The sequence below is a fragment of the Gadus macrocephalus genome, chromosome 1 (genome assembly GCF_031168955.1).
Source record: "Gadus macrocephalus chromosome 1, ASM3116895v1".
NCBI lineage: Eukaryota > Metazoa > Chordata > Actinopteri > Gadiformes > Gadidae > Gadus > Gadus macrocephalus.
In genome coordinates, this window is record NC_082382.1 from 12,759,909 (window position 1) to 12,780,807 (window position 20,899).

Below are 20,899 nucleotides of genomic sequence, written 5' to 3' on the forward strand. Positions count from 1 at the left end.
GGTTATTTTGTAAGTAATTTGTTGACATTTTTTTGACCATGATGGTTTATAGTGTGTACACACACACACACACACACACACACACACACACACGCGCTTCCTGTCGATGTATTTCAAATTGCCATATAACACCATTGAGAGAGAGAAAAATAATGTATTGGTTAGATTATGAACACATTGTTTCATCACATTGTTTTTACTTACTAACATTTGAATGTTGTACTTCGTGCTTTGATCCTCTTGGAATGTGATGTATTGTGGGCCTATAACAGCAATCAAAGAGGCCCTTTGCTTTAGCATTTGGGTAATCCGACTTCCTAGACGCATTTCCCTGGAGTGCCCCAATCATGAAAACATAAGTCTTGTCTGATGTGTTTAATGGCGATAAACTGACTCATATTGCGGACAGCTTGGTTTATGTGCTTTGTATCGGCATGCCACAACTTCAAAACACTGACAAATGAAACGCTTCAGAATTATTGATTTATTATCCAGGGACCGTTGAGTTAGGCTGATAGGAGAGATGCTATTACAGTTTTTTACGATACAATAAACACTAAAATCTAAAGTTTTGCCCAATTATCAAAACCTTACACTCAAGGAGCAAAACTCTGCCCCAGATTTGCACCACTGTAAGCACAATGAGTCCGTTCACACTTTGTGCAAAACAATACACAGTGATTTGAAACACTAACACACACGTCTATGCATTAGACACAGAAGTATATCAAGATGTCACTTCCTTGCAATTCTAAAGCACTGACTATCAAATTACCACACCCATGAGCCAGTTGATTGAACACTGCCATCAGGTGTGCAAACACAAGATTGCTTAATTGTAGACACACCAATCAGGTTTAAGCACAATAAAAATGCAGCAGGTGAGTTCACCAAACTTAACCAAAATGGAAGGAAGAGGAAGAGGAAGAGTGAGGATGAGAGGGGGAATCGGAGAAGGAGGCAGAGGCCGTGCCAGAGGTAGAGGCCGAGGAAGAGGAAGAGGAAGACTTCAAGCAGGCGGAGGTGAAGCTCAAAGGAGAAGAGGTCCAACTTTAAGCAATGAAATTCGCGCAACTCTTGTGGACCATGTTGTGAACCATGGATTGACGCTGAGGGAGGCTGGACTGAGAGTCCAGCCAAATCTCAGCAGATTCACCGTGGCATCTGTCATAAGGGCATTCAGACTGGAAAACGGGTACAAAAATTACCTGTTTACAGCTTCTTACTGTATGCACCCCATATCAGCACTTTTGATGCCCCTTCCTGTGACATTTTACAGTAGGTTACATGTGTTTTGTTCTACATAGGATTGAGGGTCGAGTACAACGAGGAGGAAGGGCTCCCATTTTCACACCACTGCAGGAGAGGGAGATTGTGAATATGGTTTTGGCAAATAATGCCATCAGGCTTCGTGAAATCCAGGCCAAAATTATTGAAGACCAAATCATTTTTCAGAACGTGAATCAGGTCTCTCTGTCCACCATAGCTCGTATCCTGAAGGCACATCAGGTACAAATGAAACCGATGTACCGAGTGCCTTTTGAGAGGAACTCGGAGAGGGTCAAACAGCTGCGGCATGAGTATGTGGAGGTATGTATTGTTCACTTTAGCACTCTGATGTTGCATACTGCACACATAACCTTTTTTTACATGTAAATGTGCTGTACACTAAATCTATGCTGAACTACACAATCTTGTCTCACTGTATTTTAGAGAGTCTTACAAATGGATGCTGAGGCCATTCAGCATGAGTACATCTACATAGACGAGGCGGGGTTTAACCTCTCAAAGGTCAGAAGGAGGGGAAGAAATGTAATTGGCCAGAGGGCAATTATTAGTGTCCCGGGGCAACGTGGGGGTAACATCACCCTTTGCGCGGCAATCACCCAGAATGGGGTCCTCCACCGCCATGCCAACATGGGTCCGTATAAAACCCCTCACATCCTTGCCTTTTTAGACAGATTATACAACCTCACAATCAATAACATACAGATCCAATACATTGTCACCTGGGACAATGTTTCATTTCCACCGCTCTGCTCTGGTTCAGAACTGGTTTACACAGCACCCAAATTTCACAGTCCTTTTCCTGCCACCATATTCACCATTTCTTAACCCAATTGAAGAATTTTTCTCGGCATGGCGGTGGAAGGTTTACGATCTGCACCCCCTGGCTCGGGTAGCCCTCGTTCAGGCCATGGAGGAGGCCTGTGACCAGGTTGAGGCCACAGCCATACAGGGGTGGATAAGGCATGCACGGCGATTCTTTCCCCGCTGTCTGGCGAATGAGGATATCGCCTGTGATGTAGATGAGATTCTCTGGCCATATCCAGATAGGAGAAGAGACCAACAATAGCAATTTATGTGCTGTGTTTTCTTTTTTTGGGGGGGGGGGGGGGGGGGTCAACAGCATTAGTCTTGTGTCCTGTGTGGTTTCTACAGTAATTCATACAAGTGTGTTTAGTGTTCACTGTGTGTATTGTTTTGCAAAAAGTGTGCGCAGACATTGTGTTTAGAGTTGTGCAAATCCGAGCAATGTTTTGCAAATTCACTGTGTGCTTCACCCATACTACTATATGCACTTAGAAGCAGAATTAGCCGAAAGTGTTTAAGGTTTTCAACAGCAGAGTGTAACTGGTTCAAACAGAATTAAGTCATATGCAACGTGTGTGTTTCATATGGTAAAAGAATATGGTTTTGATAAGTTAGTGTATAGTTTTTACAAGAGTGGTTCATTTTGCAAAGGAGCTAAGGTGTTTTGCTAATTGGGTTTGTGATTGTGCTATTCGTGTGTTGGATTTTGCTAAACAAAACAAAACAATCAAAATTGTGTTTATTGTATTGTAAAAAAAACTGTAAAGGTGCCTTCAGAAATGTGATGATGGGTCCCTAGAATGTTTCTTATTTTACGACGTGCCCCCTCAGATATTATGGATGCATGCATGTCATGACCCCAGGGTGACCCATGCAGTTTCCCCGTTGGGATAAACAAAGTGTACCGTCTGGTATCGTAATTTAATCTGGCCTGCATAGACAGTTGGAAAGAAACGCCACATTCTGATGTGGGATGACAGTCGTAGGCCTACTCGACAGGTTATATCACATATAGCACGTTTCAATTGTCAAATTAAATAAAATAAAAACACTCTGATGCAAACAACAATTCCTATACAACATTCATATTTAACATAAAAATCATACTGGACAATGCCATTGAAAAAAAAATATATATATCACAATAGGTTATGTTGGTTGTGGGGTTCCAAACTTTTCGGACCGACTGGCACCCCGAAACTAAACTAGGCGGTTTGAATGCAGGATAAGGTCCAGTCACCGATATATGAGAAGAATAATTGATACCACGTTGATAGGCCTAGATTATAAATCAAGTAGCTGTCGTAAAACCAGTTTCCCAAGTCTCACTCTGCAGGTAGGAGACATTGCGTCACTAAGGTGCCATTCATCAGGAAGCTCTCCAGAGTCATTCCAGACCATAGTCAAGTCGACAGCGCGACAGAGCTAGTGCCAAGGTTGTCACATTCCAGATGCCGATGCTGTTGCTATAATCTGTTCAGAAGAAGACATGGCGTTGTGATCGACTGGAACTCTAAGGGCAGAAACACTTTATTGTGTTATCTTCTGGATGAAGGGAATATACCGGGCAAAGGGATTGAATGGGAGCGAGCGAGGCTCCGGGAGACCGTAGGACCAGGACGCACCGCAGCCAGAAGCATATGGACAGGAATGTCTCGTTGCGCGCCGCCGTTCCACTGTCTTCCACCAGCACCACTGTTTCTCCTGCTGCTGTTCTCGACGGGGGGTGCGCTGGATGTGGTGGACCAAGCATCCAGGTTAATCTGCAGCAAGGTAACAGCGGGGGGTATAAATTAATTGGCGTCGCCTATATTTGTAGCGCACGGGTTTGCCATATTTGTACTTGATCAACAGTTAATATAAAGTCCATCATAGTTTCAATTGAGAAACTAAAAAAAAAAACGAGGCTACTTTAAAGTCGTCTGTGCTGTTCTAATTGTTCGTTAAGTTCATGTGACATCGAGACTGCGAGAGAAATATCAATGTCCATTTATAATTTACTACTGTGTCTCAGCTAAGAGGGCAGTCTACTTTTACTGAACCCAGTTTCCAGGCTTGTCCTCGACTTGAACGGTCATTGGAATTAAGTATTTGTAGATGCATGAGTATCATTCCAAGAATACAATTATTTGTTCATGTATTTTAATGTGTGTGTGTGTGTGTGTGTGTGTGTGTGTGTGTGTGTGTGTGTGTGTGTGTGTGTGTGTGTGTGTGTGTGTGTGTGTGTGTGTGTGTGTGTGTGTGTGCGCACTATTCTCCTTCTCCTCAAAGGGATTGACTGACTGCTCAGTGACAGAGGGTGAGGCCAAATGATATTATATTCCCGAAAACACAAACCTATAACGATTACAATAAAATCTCCTGTTAGATCACATAAGACCTCGTATTGCATTTAGTGATATGTATCTATTAGTTTTTTACATTGAGATTAATCGATCAGCAAATGTATGAAAGTGACTTGATCGTGTCTGCTATGTTTGCACTCCTCAGTATCTCTGTACAGTTTTCCCTTTGAGGACCAGGAGCTCACAGTGGACGTTGAACGTGTCGACCTCAACGTGGTGCTCTGCTGCTCAGACAGGGAGGACTGTAAACCCTGCCTGCAAATCTTAATCGCATTCCAAGGTAGGCTCCGGATGTTCACTTGGACACAGACAACAAACATACTCTCCCTCCCCCTTGAGACACTCATTTCCACCCTGATCAATTATATGTCAATTGTCATTTTGAATAAATCCTTGCTGGCGTTTTGCTATGAGGTTTTGGTCAACCATACCTGTGATTGCTATCTGAGGGGAACTATGGTGGCAGATGACTCATTGCTATGGGGTTCGATGGCAGGTGAAGACTTGGAACATGAAAAGCAGGAATCAGAGAAGTCGATGGCACCTGGTAACGAAGAAGAGAGATTTGGCACAAAACAAACGGGAGAGGGAAGTGGTGGAGTGAGTGGGCTATCCGACCCAACAGGTATAGCAAGATAAAACAACAAACACGCTCTCAAGGTTACACACATTCACACAAGCTTAATGTGAGAGAGAAATAAACAAATTGTAGACTCTGTGTGTTTGTATGTGTGTTACAGCTTCGGTCAAGGTGTGTCTGAGCTCTCCGGGCATCAGCTACTGCAAGGCGGTGGAGTTTCGACCTGTCAAGAGATTTCAGAAACACGTGCCGGAGCACAGGGTAAAGCTCCTTCCTTCCCCGGACAGGGCCCAGGGCCTCGGCGCTGATGGGAGTTTCTGCTGTATCATTATTTACTCAAGTCATCCAGTTCCACTTGAGTAGCTCAGCTGTGTGTTTGTTATGAAGTGGAATGCAGATTCACAAGCCTCCCACGGTTGATTCCTGGCCTACTGTGTGTACATTGTCCCGTAGCTGTGGCTGATGCTGAGGGAGGAGGTGAAGTTTGGCAGTCCTGTGGTGGTTCAGGTGCACTCCAGATCCAGAAAGTGCTTCAACTTGACGGTTCCATCCTTAGAAGAAGGTGGGATGAGTGCCGAAACACAATCAAACATGCTTAGTCCCAAGAGTATACTTCCTTCTTATTGTGTTCTTCTTTTCTTTTTACAGTGTGCCTCCTCAACCTAGACGCCAGTGTCAAGGACTGTCACGGTAAGAAAATAACATAAACTCAGCGGTTATAATAGAAGGTGGGCTGTACAAGTATGGATTAGATTCCTTTAGAGTAACCACAATGATTTGCCTAATTTGAAAAGGTGCTTAACATATCAATGGTTAGGGCAGCCGTGCATAACCCAGGTGGGAGCTACAGACTGGTACTGAATCAGTTGTGATGTGTCTAACACTATATTTATGAAATTACTTGCTAATCTTAGCCTGTGATTGACAGCTCTGTGTTATAGCATGATACAACATAAAATACCCAATCATGTAAGGTTTAGCTGAAAAGCTTGCCAAATGTGGCAATGCCTTATTCCTTCTGCGTTTCTTTCATTGTATTTGATCCACTTGATATGCTACCACCTGACGTGCTGGTTAATTAAATTTACTGAATGTGGTTTGGTGAAAATAAAGCCTTGATGGAAAATGCAATCTGAGATGAATGTACAAGAACAACAGAATGTGTCTAGGGATACTGTGATCACTCAAATCAAGTTTGAGGTTTATTTGTATTATGTATTAAAGTCCTGCATGCATTTATTATAAAGGAATTTGATTAGGCCTAACAACGTTTAAACCAATAAAAGCGGTTTAAACAAGATCTAAATTGTGAATCTACATAGAGTAAAGCCGAGACCAATAAGACCAAATATTTGCTTACAGCCCCATTATTTACATAAACTGTAGTTTCACAATAGACACACAGAGAACGGTGCCCAAACTTTAACAACCAAACACACACAGTACTGTACTGTGTGTGTGTGTGTGTGTGTGTGTGTGTGTGTGTGTGTGTGTGTGTGTGTGTGTGTGTGTGTGTGTGTGTGTGTGTGTGTGTGTGTGTGTGTGTGTGTGTTAAAATACCCACAGAGATATGTTTGTCTGTCTGTACGAAACCTAATTTATATACTTATTTGTGTTGCTTTTGGCCTGAAGTATTTAGGATAAATGAATAAGGATTAGCATATATATAGGCCTAATAATGTAATAGAAATTGGGCAATAGTCAATATGTAAGACAATGTATAACCATCATCTAACTACCCATAGCTCCCAGACTCGAGGTTGTCGCTGATAGTGAGACAGATCAGATCATCCTTAGACTGGACATCACAGACCCCTACACAGAGACAGTCCTGTACCAAAAGTTCTGGAATGACATGCCTGGAGAGGTTCTTGAATGGGTGAGTCCCAAACACCAATCATTCAAATCCCTCACCGTTCAAGATAGTACAAAACAAGGTTGTTTATGTGCAACGATGTCTTTTGTTGTTTTCTTTCAGCCAAAGGGCCAAAAAGAAATCAACATTGCGACAAATACTGTAGCACCGTGCCTATGCTTCCAGGTAGCCTATTGGTTGTTGGGTATCTGCTAATGATGATACAACCTTTACACACTTTGAAGATGAAAATAACCTTCTTTTTTGTGTGACACAGGTATGGTTGAAGGGAAAGCCACTTCGTAGGAGATCCTGTCCCTTCAAAAACTTGCAAGGTAAGGACATTCTACCTGGTTTTATGATGAAAATATATTTTTAAGTTGCATCAAACCTTTTTTATCGCTATCTTCTATTTAGGAATTATTGAAAAAATGCAGACCAATGTGACTGTGTCCATGTCCGTGGCCCCGCTGAGAGGTAACCATGGGAGCACAAGGCAGGCTACGGCGTTGAGCTGGAATGTGACTGCCCCCTGCAGGCTGAAGGGAGAAGTGTGGCTCTGCAAGAAGGACTCCGCAGGGGGTGTTTGTGAGGAGGTTACTGGCTCAAGACAGAGTCTGTACAACCACACAGATGATGGCTGGAGAGCCACAGCCAATGAGCATTGGGTAACATAACTATAGTCCAATATTTCAATCATTTGGTCAAAGGAATATCTGTAATCATATTGAGCAACCCAAATCTTTTTTTAATGTATCAATTATTTTTCTCAACAGAAAAATGGGGAGTTTGTGAACATGTCATCGCACCCTACTCTCTGTATTCAGGTGATCTTTGTCTGTTCCTTTCCTGAATGTGATAATTATATAGCTGATCAATTCCTGCATTTTGTTTTTGACCAGTGCAATCTCTTTAAGATACTCTTCTGGTGCTATCTGATTAGGTCATGCTACATGGGTCGCATTCAAACCTGGAACCACACTGTCCCTTTGCGGGTATGACACTGACCTTGACTCTCCTTGACAACTTCAAATTATTATTACACATTTATTAGTGTCCATAAACATTGTTTACTTTAAAGTTCATTGCGTGTACTTTTCACATCTCATTCCTAGAGCCCCGATGGAGATGGAGTTTGCTTATCTTCTTCGGCCTCCTTCTCATGTGCATGTCTTTACTTGGGGCATATTTGCTCCAAGGACTACTTAAAGGTCAGCCATAAAAGAATTCCCTCCTGCCACTGTTAACGCACATTCTCTTAACAAAATAACTAAAATCCCACTCTGTTACTCCCATAGGTTACGCTTGGAGATGGTTTAAGGAGAGCGACGTCAAAGGTAAAAAGAAGAGCTCTGACTCTGTACAGGACAGTACATACTGGCATGTTGATATAGTTGTCTGATGTACGGCCTTCCTCTTTGTACAGGCATGGTCGCCGGGAGCCATGTTGTGCTGCTGCACCAAGCGGACGGGGAGATGGCTCTGCCGGTGCTGCTGTCCCGCCTGGGCTCCTCCCTCCAGGCCCTGGGCTTCAGCGTGTCCCTCGACCTCTGGAGCCAGACGGAGCTGGCCGTGCTGGGCCCCGTGCCCTGGCTCCACTCCCAGCTGGACCGGGTCCAGAGGCAGGGGGGAAAGGTGGTGCTGGTCCTGACCCAGGCTGCCTGGGCCAGGGCGGACGAGTGGGGCGGCCAGGGCTGGGAGAAGGGCGGGGCTAAGAGCAGGGAGAGCAGAGAGGACGGCGAGGAAGAGGAAGAGGAGGCCGGGAAGGGTAGCCCTGTCGCCTCCAAGCACGTAGACGCGTTCAGCGCCTCGCTGAGCTGCGTGCTGGCCGACTACATGCAGGGCCGCGCCGGCGAGCGCTTCCTCCTGGTGCAGTTTGAGTCTCTGCCTCCCCAGGCGCCCGGCTCCAACCGCCCGCTGCCCGAGCTGTTCCGCGGCCTCTATCTCCACTGCCTCCCCTCCCAGAGCCTGGCCTTCCTGACGGACCTGGCCGGGGGGAGGCACGGGTCGTCGGCGTCCGCGAGACGCAAGAAGGCGGGTAAACTCAGGGTGGCGTCCAGGGTGCTGGCCAGAGGACTTGCGGGGGCGGGGGTGACCATCCTGCGGCTGGCAGGGCTGCCCCAGGACTGTGTCGGGCCGGGGGAGGAGGATACCTCGGAATCAGTGCCCCTGCAGCCGTACGCCACCACCCCTCCTTCAAGCCCGGACACTGGCCCTAAGGAGGCCGGGCTGGCTTGGGTCTGAGAGCGAGGGAGCAAGAGAGCGAGGAAGCAAGAGAGCTAGATAGCGAGACTAAAGGATGAGACTTTGAAACTTTTTTTGAAATTGTTTCAAAGATCAAAACAAGTATTCCGCACACTAGTCTACAGTATTTTCAGGAGCTATTATCTTGACTGTACTTTTGGCCCTTGTCTAAATGATCCGCGGACATAGTCTGTAGATGCATATCTCAATGACAAAACAAGGCATTTTTAAGTCGTTCCTGCGGGTAAGTATGCTGCTCTGCTATCCTCAGATCTTGGATGTTGGTTTCAGATTACTTGATGAAGATTTACGTGTGTGTACATAGCATGCTTCTATGTAAATACTTGTATTCAAATGATTGACTGCTACTAAGAGTTCATTGTGTGTGTATTTCAAGTGCAGAACACTGTGTTAACACTAATTAAAACATCATTTGGAGAATATATTCGATTTGTATGATTATGCCTTTGTTTTCTATTAAATACAATACAAATACTTAGCAATACATTTTCTTTCGCCTGTGCAGCATAGTTTTTGCCTACCTATGAAAATAAAAAATATCTTAAGTTAACCAAAATGGAAACTGTTTAATATTCCTTCCTATCAACACGGTGACAGTTCAACATGGGCCTGCTGGACATTGTGATTCACATGAGTGGTTAGCGATTGGTGGATGAAATGAATCCCCAGCGGACTTGGGCGGCGCCTATCATGCTGCAGCCCAGCTGCAAGGAACACAAGGACAACCACCCAACAGGAGTGTGTGTTCATCTAGCCCAGCTCCAATCATCCTTCCGAGTCCCTCCTGCTCATGAAGGTGCCCGCTATAACATGAAACTCTTGATTCTTTGATCGGGGGTTTGGCTAGAGACGTGAAATTGTCCCACCGGCGTGAAATCTGGCCATCAGTTGTTTCAACGACGTGCACATTTTGCACCAAGGTACGAGCAGGCTAGCCGGTTGTGAGACCGAGCTAGCTAACATCAACTATGGGTGTCAAATATAGCTCACACAGCTCTTCAATATGCGATTATTATATTGTAGTTACAACATGTAGACATCCTTTTCGGGCTAACATTCGAATTGTACAAGCTATAATCGGCCCAGGTTAGCAGCTACCTGACCTTAGCGTAATGCTGGTTAGGCTAATAGGCTTGTTGGTGCTGATGCTGAGCTGGCTCTGTGGTTGATAACAGCACATCCCTTGCCCCGACCATCGCTTCTCAGTTGGAGATTTGTGGATATAAATTACATCAACGTAGGGATACACGTATATTGGACTGGCGCTGTTCTGATAGCATCTACTCAAATCAAAGTTACATTTGGTCCCCTTTTTTTAAACCCGTATGTAACTTCGGAAATTGCTTGGGCGTTTCTTAACCGGAACTATGATAAATATTATATAATGTGGACATTGGGTGATAAGGGAATGATACACAAGGGATTTGTGATTTAGCGCCGAAATTGCAAATAGACGGATCGGTGTGATGTCAACATCTCCTGGATGAATCTGTTGGAGTCACATCCAACAGATGAATGACAAATCAATTTCGGATAGCAGTAGGCCTACTCATTCGTTGACACCTCAAATTATAATAACAAACATATTTCAACTAATGAGGAAAGTCTGTTAACTAATAAAAACAATTGTTTCTAACTATTCATCGGTTTATAACTAGTGAGTTGTATAACCGGACTAGAGTCGACTCGACACACTGCTTCTCTTTTCTTTATATTTATTTCTAATAGTCCATCAATAGTGTTTTGATATGGGAATTTTCAAAAACCTATCTGAATGAGGTATTTAGAAAAATACTGACAGAAAGTGACAGAACATCATGTCAATGTCTTATCACCCTTGGTTAGAAAAAAATGTTTTGTTGAATGTTGAAAGTGTGGTCTGATTGTCTAGTATTGAAACTCAGCGCTTCTCACTTTCTTTTCATACAAGATTTCATACTTTTAAATAGGGCAGTCACCTTACTTTGAATAAGAAGGAAACACATTTTTTTATGTTCACATAAACAACATATTGTTTCATTCTATAAAGAAAGTCTTAGTTTTCTATGCCCAGTAATGGTATGCTTGGGTTTGTTAAATGCCATGATGTGACTTCCCCAACAGGAAAGGAGCGATGTGGTGTGACTGGTCTTCGCTGCCTTTACTGGTACTCGTCTGGGAACTATCTGTGGTTAGAGTAGAGACGGCACCATGCCAGACCTGCCACAAACTTACTGACAGCTTCATTAAGGTAACTCATCTTTCCATCTTCTTCAAACCTGCACTATATAACATTTCTAATGCAGGTATTTAAAAAAAAAAAAAATCTAAACTACAAATACTTGTCAAGTGTAAAACGGGGCAATCCATTAGTAAATCCATCATGAGAAAATTTCTCTAGAAATCCTTTTATAGGCCTGATAGAGTTCAGGCGTGGTGCCTGAATGGTGCACCCTACACTTTTATGCAATAAAAACGTATTGTTGCATCGGCTACATGGTGTGCGAGTTCCGCTCCTTTTATTGTTGTCAAGAAAGGCAATTCTCTGGTGTCTTCGAATGTATTTGATAATTTCAGGCACAGATCATTTCACTTCCTATCAGCCCTGTATTCTGGTTTACCTTTGCCCTTACTTGACGCGCAAGATGGTTCGTTACAAAGAAAGGAAGTTGTACACCTTATAAGAAATATTTTACTGTCACTGGAGGAACCAATTGTCTATCACCGTCCATCCTGTAGTTCCTCATAGGTCCGAATCACTGTGGTTTGGCCAAAAGCGCATAACTCAAATGATTTTTGTATGATAAATTTTGATCTTGCACGTAATTTTCTACTTTTCTACTCAACCTCCTTTTGACTTTCCTCAGGGCTTGGAAGTAACGTCCAGTAAGAACTTTGGCGGTGGCAACACAGCGTGGGAGGAGGAGAAGCTAGCTAAATATGCACGCAGGTAAGAGAGAGGTCTACTCCCTCAACATTACTTTGTTAAGTGGACACATTCATGGACCTCCGTCAAACTCCCTTCATCATCAAAATCGTGCTACGTCATGCGTCCATGTTTTGTTTTGTTTTGTGACAGTTTATTTTAGTTTTGTTGGTTTCACATGCACTGCGATGTCTGAGTCTATGTTGTGCTGTCCGTGTTTCAGTGAGACCAGGCTGCTCGAGATTGTCGAAAGTGCGTGTGAGAAGACTGACTTTGAATGTAACCAGCTGCTGGAGCAGATCGAGGACCAGGTGGAGACGTGGTGGTTCCACAGGTAGGCCATGCTGTGTGTTCTCTACCTCTCTTGATGACGTGGATGCAGCGCTTCTGATATTGATGCTGTGAACGTATCACTGTGCACTCAACACATATGACCTGCAATGACGGTCCTTCTGTTTGTAGACAGCAGGAGGCCCCCGACCTTTTTGATTGGCTGTGCATCGAGGAACTGAGACTCTGTTGTCCACCAGGACGCTATGGACCTCAGTGCAAAGGTTCCACAAAAACACATGCTATATTATTGTACCTTTTTTTTCAGTAACTGCATAGATCCACTTTAATCAAAGTTCTCAATCTCTACACAAATTGTTATAATAAAAGTAATAAATGTGTGCGTGTGTGTGTGTGTGTGTGTGATTTCCTGCATGGCAGAGTGTCTCTCCGGTCCGGGGGGAGTGTGCGGAGGCCTGGGCCGCTGTGAAGGCGAGGGCACCCGTCTGGGGGACGGAGGGTGCGTCTGTGACCCGGGATACTCGGGCCAGCTGTGCCAGAACTGTGGGGATGGCTACTACAGAGAGAAGAGCTCTAATCACAGCACGGCAGCTTGTGCAGGTGACTAACCCCCCCAGCCCCCCCTCCCTCAGGATCCAAGACGGCCTCCTTATCTGTCGATGTGTTCTGCACTGCTTGTAAGACTTATCCTCTCTCTCTCTCTCTCTCTCTCTCCCTCTGTAGCCTGCTACCATTCATGTAATAAATGCTTGGGGCCACAGGATTACAAATGCCTGGATTGTAAACCAGGCTGGATCCTCCACGACAACAAGTGTATAGGTGAGTGTGGTCTCTTTCCCCTCCTCGTTTTTCACCCGCATATTTTCAGCGCTAACCTGTCTTGTCAGAAGTGGCACAGGTTGTTTACCTTGCCCTCATCGTCTCCTTTAGACACTGATGAATGTGGCACCGAGTTGGCGCGCTGCCCCACAAATACCTACTGTCACAACACCGATGGGTCGTACGAGTGCAGAGGTGAGCTCTCGTGCCGCACACACCTTACTGGCTCACACGTGTCAGCCACGCTGTCAAGTAACTGATTTCCTGAAGCACAGGTCAGGAATGTCATGTTTACACGATGACATGACCTGAGAATTGATTGCAATGTTATTTTGAAGGCAAAACAATGTATCTTTTGTTCTTTCTTTATCATGCCAGCTCTGCTCAGTATTAGACCGTATTTGTATAGAGACAATAACTGTACACATTAAATGAAATTTGTAAGCTTTTAAAATGATATACTCAGAAGGGAATCTTATTATGACAACATTAAATAACAACACAAATTCGTTTTTGAAATATCTGTATAATATTCTCTGTATTCAGGCTGTGACCAGGCATGTGTGGGCTGCATGGGAAGCGGGCCGGCCCGCTGTAAGAAGTGTGCCCGCGGTTACAGGCTCAGAGGATCCAAATGTATTGGTAGGTGACAAAATATTCATTGAGCCACATCTATTCCTCAATATTTCAGTATGCCCCCTGATAAACGTGCATCTTCTCCTGCCTCCTCCTCTCTTGCAGACATAGACGAGTGTAGCGAACGGGCGATAGCGTGTCCGGGGCTGAACGAGGCATGTACCAACGAGGAGGGCTCCTTCCACTGTGATTGCGCTCAGGGCTTTATCCGACGAGACAGCATCTGTGTGGAGAACAAGCTACCCAGTAAGTACTAGTCGTAGTATGCACTGGCAGACACAAAACATTGGTACATTTGCTGCTAGCCATTGGGAAGACGCTTTTATCCATCCAAGTGCATCCAAGAACAATATCCAAGCAACCATACACTCAAAAGTGAAAGAAAAAAAGAATGGCTATATGAATCGAAAAGACATCATTGGTAGAACTTCTTTGCCGGGGCACATGCATATCTGACCTTAGAGAATGTAATGTAATCACTGAATGTCTTGCGCCATTACATTTCTTATAGTATCCTAGTGGTGAGATACCCATCCCCCCCATCATTAGCTAGATTCACTTAGTTATTTTATTTCTTCATCATACATTTCGGTGATCATACATCTCAACAAATTGCCTCCAGCTTTAACATCAACTTCAAATTCAACAACAACAAACAAAGAACTAGCATTTTAAGAAAGCCCCTGTTAACTTGGTAATGTCTACTTTCCCAGCGGGACCAGAGAAAGGTCTCTTCGACGATATGACTGAAGACGAGGTGCTGGTGCTGCAGCAGATGTTTTTTGGCGTGGTGATATGTGCGCTGGCGACACTTGCCGCCAAGGGAGACATGGTCTTTACTGCCATCTTCATCGGAGGCGTGGCGGCGATGGCTGGCTACTGGTTCACTGAAAAGGGAGATTACATGCTTGACGGCTTTCTGAAGGGACGCTAGTCCTAGCCCTGGGTTAGATAAAGGAAACATGGGAATGCTAACCAGGCAAGAGGTAAAGGTGACTCCCGAAGTACTAGCCAATCAGAATTCTCCTTTCCGGTTGGGAAGTTACTTGAATGCTGCCTGGACTGCTGTTAGAAATACAGGACTGATAATTTTGAATCAAAAACTCAGGCTATGCAGGAGAATATATCTATGTAGCCGCGAGCATTGGAGGAGTACTTGGCAACGACCGCAATGCAATGAAATGATGGAATTGAACTTGATCCCCTACCTCAACATTGCAAAAAGCAGGGGTCAAGAAATCAATTACACCACCACTGATTGTCACACATTTATTATGCATTTTCATTTTACATCTGTGGGAAAATATTGCACAAGAAAGAAAGTTATTTATTCACATAATATGAACGTCCGGAGCATTTATCATGTCTATCCTATTGTTATTTAATTTGGCTGTATGCTTTTAAACCGAAGCTTTCTCAGAATGAATGGTAGAGCTATTGATATGGTGTTGCTGGGTAAGGTGTTGCACTATGTAGGCCTGCTGCTTGGGTGGGGTTGAGCCTTTATCATTTCAAAGCAAGCTCCTTGAAATACTCTGGAATCCATCCATTATGAAGAACTGTTTTATTAATTTCCATTGTTTTTAACTTGATTTTTTTTTATGAATGCATGTGAAAAGTTACTTCAATGACTTTGTCTGTTTATTTATTATCTGTTTTTCAGGACGAGAATCGACTGCTGCATGTTCATTTAATTTATTTGTCAAACTGCCAGATGAGCTCTAACACTAGAGTGGTTACGTGTGTTTTAGAAATGTATTTGCACTCCTTAATGCAAGACATAAACTCTATTTTATTTCCTGGACATTGGTTTCAAAGAATATTTTTTGGGGGGAATTTAATACTGTGATATGTTTCCAAATGTTCTGCTTTCTTTTTTTATTTTACAGAATTATGTGTGCCATGACTTTTAGAAACCATCAAGCTATTTGGTTGATTGTGATTTCCCCCCACTTTATTAGACTAGAAGGCTCACTTCCCTGCTGCAAAAACATAATTTGCTAACTATTATTTCCCATTTAATTAAATAGCTTTGACTCATTTTTTCCTAAAATATTTCCCTTTTTTGCACTTTCAATAAAATCTTTAAACATAATCTGAGAAATTCTCTATAATGGCATGTTTCTCAATTTATCAATGAACTCGGAAAATCCTCAAAAAACAAACTGATTCTATTAAAATCTAAACGTTATCATGCAATTACCCAGCACTGTGGAGAATGAGACTTTGAGTGTGGTCTCATTGTGTCCAATTATAATGGGGTAATATAACCCACCCATTAGCAATTACACAGTCTGTCCCATCTGCCAAAAAGATGCATCTCGATCAGAGTGGATGTGTTGAGGTTCAGTCTATTTCAGTGTTCCACTCCAGTTAATGGGGTTTAAGCGCAGTAGTTCCCTCTCCTCCAGAGCCCCGAGGGATCGGGTTAGTGCTCTGTCTCTCCATGTCTGCTCCATTAGCTACACACACACACACACACACACACACACACACACACACACACACACACACACACACACACACACACACACACACACACACACACACACAGTGGAGAAGTCGGTTAATTCCCTTACAGCAACCTTAAGTGAAACTGGAATAATTTTCTACTTCCCGGTGCAGGAATTATTTTGTGATCGTAAGCGTGTGTTGATGATCATTGAGATATAAGTGTTTATACCTTCTTATTCTCATCTCGGTAAAGCGTCATCGCTCTGTTGTGTTTGATGCGCTCCTCTCTGTCTCTGGTCACAGCGCGGCGCTCCTCATCGCGCATGTAGTCAGCCTCCTTCACTTTACTGGCCAGCTGCAGCCTCAACCCAACCCCTTTCTCCTCTATCTGCTTTTTCAGCTGCTCTCGTATCTCTTTCCTGGTGAAAGGACAGCACATTCAGTTTTCTTCCCCATCAGTAAACAGTGAAAGATAGAATTTCAGTGAAACGGCGGTGTCACAGGATCGGTAGGTATTGTATTGTTATTTGCAGTAGGGAACACATGGCAGGTGTAGGCCTACGATGAAAGACGACCCCGAGGCTTGTTGAATCAATGGGGGGGGGGGCTATTTTATACCGATAATCCTCTCTCTCACTGCTGGTACCATAGAAAGGTCTCCGCCACCCTTGATGATACCTGTCAGAACAGGAAAAGAGGTGACGTTTATCACTGACTCATACTCCTATTTTCAAAGAAAGCAAAGCTCTTCTCGCCCTTTTAAATTTCGCCTGACAATCAGACTGGATTAGAGCAGTTCACAGACAGACTGTCTCACGTGTAGTGTTCCTTCCTCTGCATGCAGAGGGACCTCTGCTGATTGTGGTGGTGGACAGCCAACGTCTCCAGGCATACGGTGCGTTTAGGGACCAGCGGGGGATGCAGAGGGTTCAGCCTGGGAAGGCTCTGGAGACCAAGCATTATCTAAATAATTGATCTTTAATCGAGAAGGCTGTAGTAGTAATGCATTGTAGTTTTCAGCCTGGTGGTCGACCTATTCAATTCACCTGAAAGTCTTTCCAGGACTGGGTCACATGTGAGATCTTTGGCAACGCCAAAGACGTGACCATCAGGCAACGACTCTGGCGTGAGGGAGGTGAGCTGTGAGGAATAATCACCGGAGTGGAGGCCAAGCGAATGCCTGCTACGGTGATGTAAACAGCGCACGGTCAACTGATACAAAGTTAAAACGATCTAAACAGAGATTGAACTCATTCAAATGCAGGTGAAACGTTTTTTTTCCTTACGTAGTTTCATGGTGAAGTTGAAGCCGGCTGTGTCCCTCAGTCGGTGAAGTTTCATTCTTTCCATTTCTAGCAGGCGTTCCAACTCTCTCTCTCTATTCTCGTTTTTGAACCCTACATCGTCATACATCCCAAGAAAACGGCTGGTGCAGCCTATAATGGATGTATGAAAAATAAATACATATAATCCCAGTCCATACAGTACTAGTTAATCATGTGTTTGTTAAGCGGAATGTTGTCCTTGAGTGTTTTGCATTGGCAACAGTTGCCTTGGAGATACACACTTTACCACTTTACCTCCAGCCCCATTGTTAGCAGTAAGCAGGGTGGACTTGAAGTTGAATAGCCTCTGACAAAGGACAGACAAAAAACTCTAGACTCCAGCAAAAACAACAGACAACTGTGTGATTAGGAGACTGTGTGATTAGGTCGGCATCTACCAATAGAGACATATACTGGATTAGATTAGATTAGATTAGATTAGGCTTTATTGATCCTTTTGGGATGACTCCCTCAAGGAAATTGATTGATGGATGGAGTAAGAAAAAATGGGGTTCGGGGGGTTAAATACACATCACAACATCAGGATATTAATAAATACTTTATTCAACATACTTTATTCAACATAATTTACTTTAGCATTTATGGAAGCAGGATCATTGCACCTGTTAACTTGAAGCAACTCACTCTTCTAACATTACAACTTTTTAATATGGTTCTATAGTCAGAGTGGGTATTCAATATGGGGAATAATGATTGTCGCTTTGAAATTAAAACCATGAGCAGTTTCTTTGTGCCGCCTCATATGCCCAGCTCCTTGTGGTTTTCAACCAGCCAGGCATGGTATCTATTCAGCTTGTGATCTTGAGGGGTGACCTTAGATATTACGACAAAACAATCCATACGTGTGATTTAAGAAAGTTATTTTGTACAATGACAATGTAAACCGCTGGTAATAAAACAATCTTTGGTACCTTTCTCCATTCCTCCACACAGAAGATCCTGTAGGAATCGTTGCCGTATTTTCCTATGCCATGTAGTTCAATTGGATAGCGCCACTGTTTACCGAGATATTCCTCTGTAATAGAAAAAGCACATGGATCAGTAGTGTGACCACATGTGCTTGATCAATATTTAGCATGAAACAGTTTGACAGTGGGAAAATTGTAAAAACTTTACCTGAAAAGCGAATTATTATTTTGGCTCTGATCTCATACAATCCAAGTGGCTTCAGAAGTTCAGAAATTGACTTCCAATTTGCATCTTTAGTTATTTCAGCAGATGGGTAATGCTCAAAGAACTGCCAAAGAACCGGAATGGCCACTTTTCCTGAAGGTAAATAATAAAGATCATACATCAACCCAATATCGTCTGACTTATAAACATAATTGAACTAGTACTACATGATGAATGCGTTTATTGTCTGTCTGCCCGTATTTATCCACTCACCACTGGTCTTGTTTAAAAATATGGTGGCCACGAGCAGCTTCCAGGGGTTGTGAAAAAGGGTTTCCTGCACCAGGTAAAATGGGGAGCGTGGGGGGGTCCACTTCTTGAAAGCTTTTCTCCTTGGTGGGCTGAGAACTACAATATGAGAAGACAGGGCAATCACAATGTTGTTTAAAAAAAATAGATACAAAAATAAAATACAGAAATAAAAAACATCTGATATTGACATTAGTATTGTCAATTATGTTATTTGCATATATTTATTCAGTAACAATTACCGTCTCTTCGTGATTTACCGCTGAAATAGGGGCTGGTCTTTCGTTTGTCACCCAAGGTTGTGGACTCTGTTTAAATACATACAACAAGAATCGTCCTCATGCAGGTATGCTTTTAATGCCACCAGTATATGCATATCATATCATGACATGCGCAAAAACATAACTCATGCATAAACCATACATACTCTGGCGTTCTCTTGCTGGTGAACAGCATTCATCACGCGTGTCAGGTGACGAGGACACTTCCTCCTTGACATTCTCATTCTCCCTATTAGCACATTGGAACTCAGAAAGAGTTTTCAGCTCTTCTTCAACTGGAATCTTTTCCTCACACCTTCCTTGCTCGGTCTCAGCTTCACTCACTCTCTGGCCGGCCGCATCAACAGTCACAATGATAGCCAGAGGCGGGGGGCCTGGCTGTGTATTCTCCGGCCTCTGCCAGGTGTTTGCTTGGCTTGTCAGAGCAGCAGACGGTTTGAAGAGCTTCTCCCTCAGCCGACCTCTTAGGTTACTTTCCGGTTGACAATCACCCAACGATGCTAAAGACACAGACTGCGTTAAACATTCCCCGGCGTTCATAGTATCACACCGCCCTCCCCTTGAAAATACCTGCATGTTTTTCACAGTACCAATGTCAACTTTCTCTGCCTTTTCTACGATCTGCTCTTTGATTATAGGCGAGACGTCCAAAGTCTGCTTGGATGCAAAGGCTTCTTGATGTTCAGTTCTGGTCGGGGACGATTTTTTTCTGTCCATTTTACTTGGAAGCAGATCTGACAATTCAGTCAAACTTTCTGATTTAATTTCCAGCTTTTTGGCACCTGTTGCCAGCTTTCTTCTTCTCGGCCTCTTATCCACGGGAACAGCCAGAGATGTGTGTCTCACCCCATCCTGAGAGGTGCTAAAATCAAAGAGGTCTACATGTAAACCTCCTTCTCCATCTTTCAGAAGGAAAGCTTGCAAAGATGCTTTGGACCGGAATGTCTTCCCTTGGGAACTGTAGGAGTAGATGTAAATTATTATTTTAAGGTTATTAGCTGTAATCTTCTATTGTTTTTTTTAACATGCATCTAGATCGATGCATGTGATCTGAACCAATTTAATTACCTTGAAATGTAGACGTCCATTTTGCCTGCTGTCTTGCCTGCTTTCCGTTGTTTCACTAATCTTGTCCAGCCAGTAGGCATTCTCAAAGTATGTGATGATGATTCATCCTTGTCTGTCTGAATATTTATAATTTCTCTATTTGTGTCACTGTCCAACTGACTATTGCATGTAGCCATCGGATGATCCATTGCGGTTATGTATTGTTTATATTCCTGGTTTTAACAGGGGTATATAATAAAGATAGGGCTGTAATTTATTTAGCCATCTTAATGGTATCTATCGATTGATGGGAAAAGTAGACTGCTCAGAATCCCAGATCGAATATCGAACATCCTAACAATGCAAGAACTAGGTATCTAGTTGTAAATGCGAAATTATAATGCAGTTACATCCGAACGCATGCCTACCTCAATCTCCTCAGCTCTGAAATTTGACAATGGGATGTTTCATGGTGCTGTGAGCAGAAAATAGCTTTGCTTTGCTCTTTCCTTACATTCTGTAAACAACCCTGACGTCGACTTGCTACGCGCGCCGATCA

The 20,899-nt window shown here is 43.4% G+C and overlaps 4 protein-coding genes across 8 annotated transcripts; 2 read left to right on the forward strand and 2 right to left on the reverse strand.

Annotated features, from left to right (window-relative positions):
• The first annotated feature begins 3,454 nt into the window (after positions 1-3,454).
• Positions 3,455-9,613, forward strand: wu:fl23c11 (uncharacterized). Of its 2 annotated transcripts, none has more exons than XM_060045242.1 (16): positions 3,455-3,867; positions 4,366-4,393; positions 4,585-4,719; positions 4,936-5,064; positions 5,180-5,280; positions 5,473-5,581; positions 5,668-5,709; positions 6,765-6,898; positions 6,998-7,060; positions 7,152-7,209; positions 7,292-7,542; positions 7,651-7,701; positions 7,818-7,869; positions 7,990-8,085; positions 8,173-8,211; positions 8,301-9,613. In XM_060045242.1, exons 1-16 carry the CDS (start codon positions 3,745-3,747, stop codon positions 9,116-9,118), a joined length of 2,229 nt encoding a protein of 742 aa, XP_059901225.1. In that variant the 5' UTR covers positions 3,455-3,744; the 3' UTR covers positions 9,119-9,613. The 2 variants fall into 2 exon arrangements, with proteins under 2 accessions (XP_059901225.1, XP_059901297.1); XM_060045314.1 differs by having other exon boundaries at positions 4,366-4,387; positions 4,582-4,719.
• Positions 9,614-9,708: 95 nt separating this feature from the next.
• LOC132453095 (protein disulfide isomerase Creld1) lies at positions 9,709-15,885 on the forward strand. 2 transcript variants are annotated; one of them, XM_060046024.1, is made up of 11 exons: positions 9,709-10,059; positions 11,243-11,369; positions 11,986-12,068; positions 12,268-12,378; positions 12,507-12,598; positions 12,756-12,935; positions 13,059-13,154; positions 13,266-13,349; positions 13,701-13,796; positions 13,896-14,036; positions 14,504-15,885. In XM_060046024.1, exons 2-11 carry the CDS (start codon positions 11,253-11,255, stop codon positions 14,722-14,724), a joined length of 1,221 nt encoding a protein of 406 aa, XP_059902007.1. In that variant the 5' UTR covers positions 9,709-10,059; positions 11,243-11,252; the 3' UTR covers positions 14,725-15,885. The 2 variants fall into 2 exon arrangements, with proteins under 2 accessions (XP_059902007.1, XP_059902016.1); XM_060046033.1 differs by having other exon boundaries at positions 9,709-9,935.
• LOC132453280 (uncharacterized) lies at positions 15,046-17,982 on the reverse strand. 2 transcript variants are annotated; one of them, XR_009524623.1, is made up of 6 exons: positions 17,531-17,982; positions 17,291-17,427; positions 17,062-17,189; positions 16,807-16,922; positions 16,474-16,663; positions 15,046-16,252 (listed from the first exon to the last, which is right to left on the reverse strand). XR_009524623.1 is itself a non-coding variant. In XM_060046092.1 (6 exons), the coding sequence occupies exons 1-6, from the start codon at positions 17,655-17,657 to the stop codon at positions 16,142-16,144; spliced, it is 753 nt and encodes a 250-aa protein (XP_059902075.1). In that variant the 5' UTR covers positions 17,658-17,982; the 3' UTR covers positions 15,046-16,141. The 2 variants fall into 2 exon arrangements, 1 of the variants encoding a protein (XP_059902075.1); XM_060046092.1 differs by having other exon boundaries at positions 16,863-16,922.
• Positions 17,983-18,112: 130 nt separating this feature from the next.
• On the reverse strand, positions 18,113-20,899 carry mbd4 (methyl-CpG binding domain protein 4). Of its 2 annotated transcripts, XM_060045989.1 has the most exons (8): positions 20,769-20,899; positions 20,362-20,573; positions 19,440-20,251; positions 19,255-19,320; positions 18,977-19,111; positions 18,707-18,856; positions 18,502-18,605; positions 18,113-18,403 (listed from the first exon to the last, which is right to left on the reverse strand). In XM_060045989.1, exons 2-8 carry the CDS (start codon positions 20,547-20,549, stop codon positions 18,329-18,331), a joined length of 1,530 nt encoding a protein of 509 aa, XP_059901972.1. In that variant the 5' UTR covers positions 20,550-20,573; positions 20,769-20,899; the 3' UTR covers positions 18,113-18,328. The 2 variants fall into 2 exon arrangements, with proteins under 2 accessions (XP_059901972.1, XP_059901964.1); XM_060045981.1 differs by having other exon boundaries at positions 20,362-20,894.

Coding starts and splice junctions, on each gene's coding strand:
- LOC132453095 (XM_060046024.1), top strand. CDS start 11,253: ATGTGGTGTGACTGGTCTTCGCTGCCTTTACTGGTACTCGTCTGGGAA. Junction 12,599..12,755: donor CTATGGACCTCAGTGCAAAG/GTTCCACAAAAA, acceptor CCTGCATGGCAG/AGTGTCTCTCCGGTCCGGGG. Junction 13,797..13,895: donor CAGAGGATCCAAATGTATTG/GTAGGTGACAAA, acceptor CCTCTCTTGCAG/ACATAGACGAGTGTAGCGAA.
- mbd4 (XM_060045989.1), bottom strand. CDS start 20,549: ATGGATCATCCGATGGCTACATGCAATAGTCAGTTGGACAGTGACACA. Junction 19,321..19,439: donor ACCAGCAAGAGAACGCCAGA/GTATGTATGGTT, acceptor GTATTTAAACAG/AGTCCACAACCTTGGGTGAC. Junction 18,606..18,706: donor AATAATAATTCGCTTTTCAG/GTAAAGTTTTTA, acceptor TTTCTATTACAG/AGGAATATCTCGGTAAACAG.
- LOC132453280 (XM_060046092.1), bottom strand. CDS start 17,657: ATGTATGACGATGTAGGGTTCAAAAACGAGAATAGAGAGAGAGAGTTG. Junction 17,190..17,290: donor AGTCCTGGAAAGACTTTCAG/GTGAATTGAATA, acceptor CTTGGTCTCCAG/AGCCTTCCCAGGCTGAACCC. Junction 16,253..16,473: donor ACCGAGATGAGAATAAGAAG/GTATAAACACTT, acceptor GTGTGTGTGTAG/CTAATGGAGCAGACATGGAG.
- wu:fl23c11 (XM_060045242.1), top strand. CDS start 3,745: ATGTCTCGTTGCGCGCCGCCGTTCCACTGTCTTCCACCAGCACCACTG. Junction 5,281..5,472: donor AACACGTGCCGGAGCACAGG/GTAAAGCTCCTT, acceptor ATTGTCCCGTAG/CTGTGGCTGATGCTGAGGGA. Junction 7,702..7,817: donor ACCCTACTCTCTGTATTCAG/GTGATCTTTGTC, acceptor CTATCTGATTAG/GTCATGCTACATGGGTCGCA.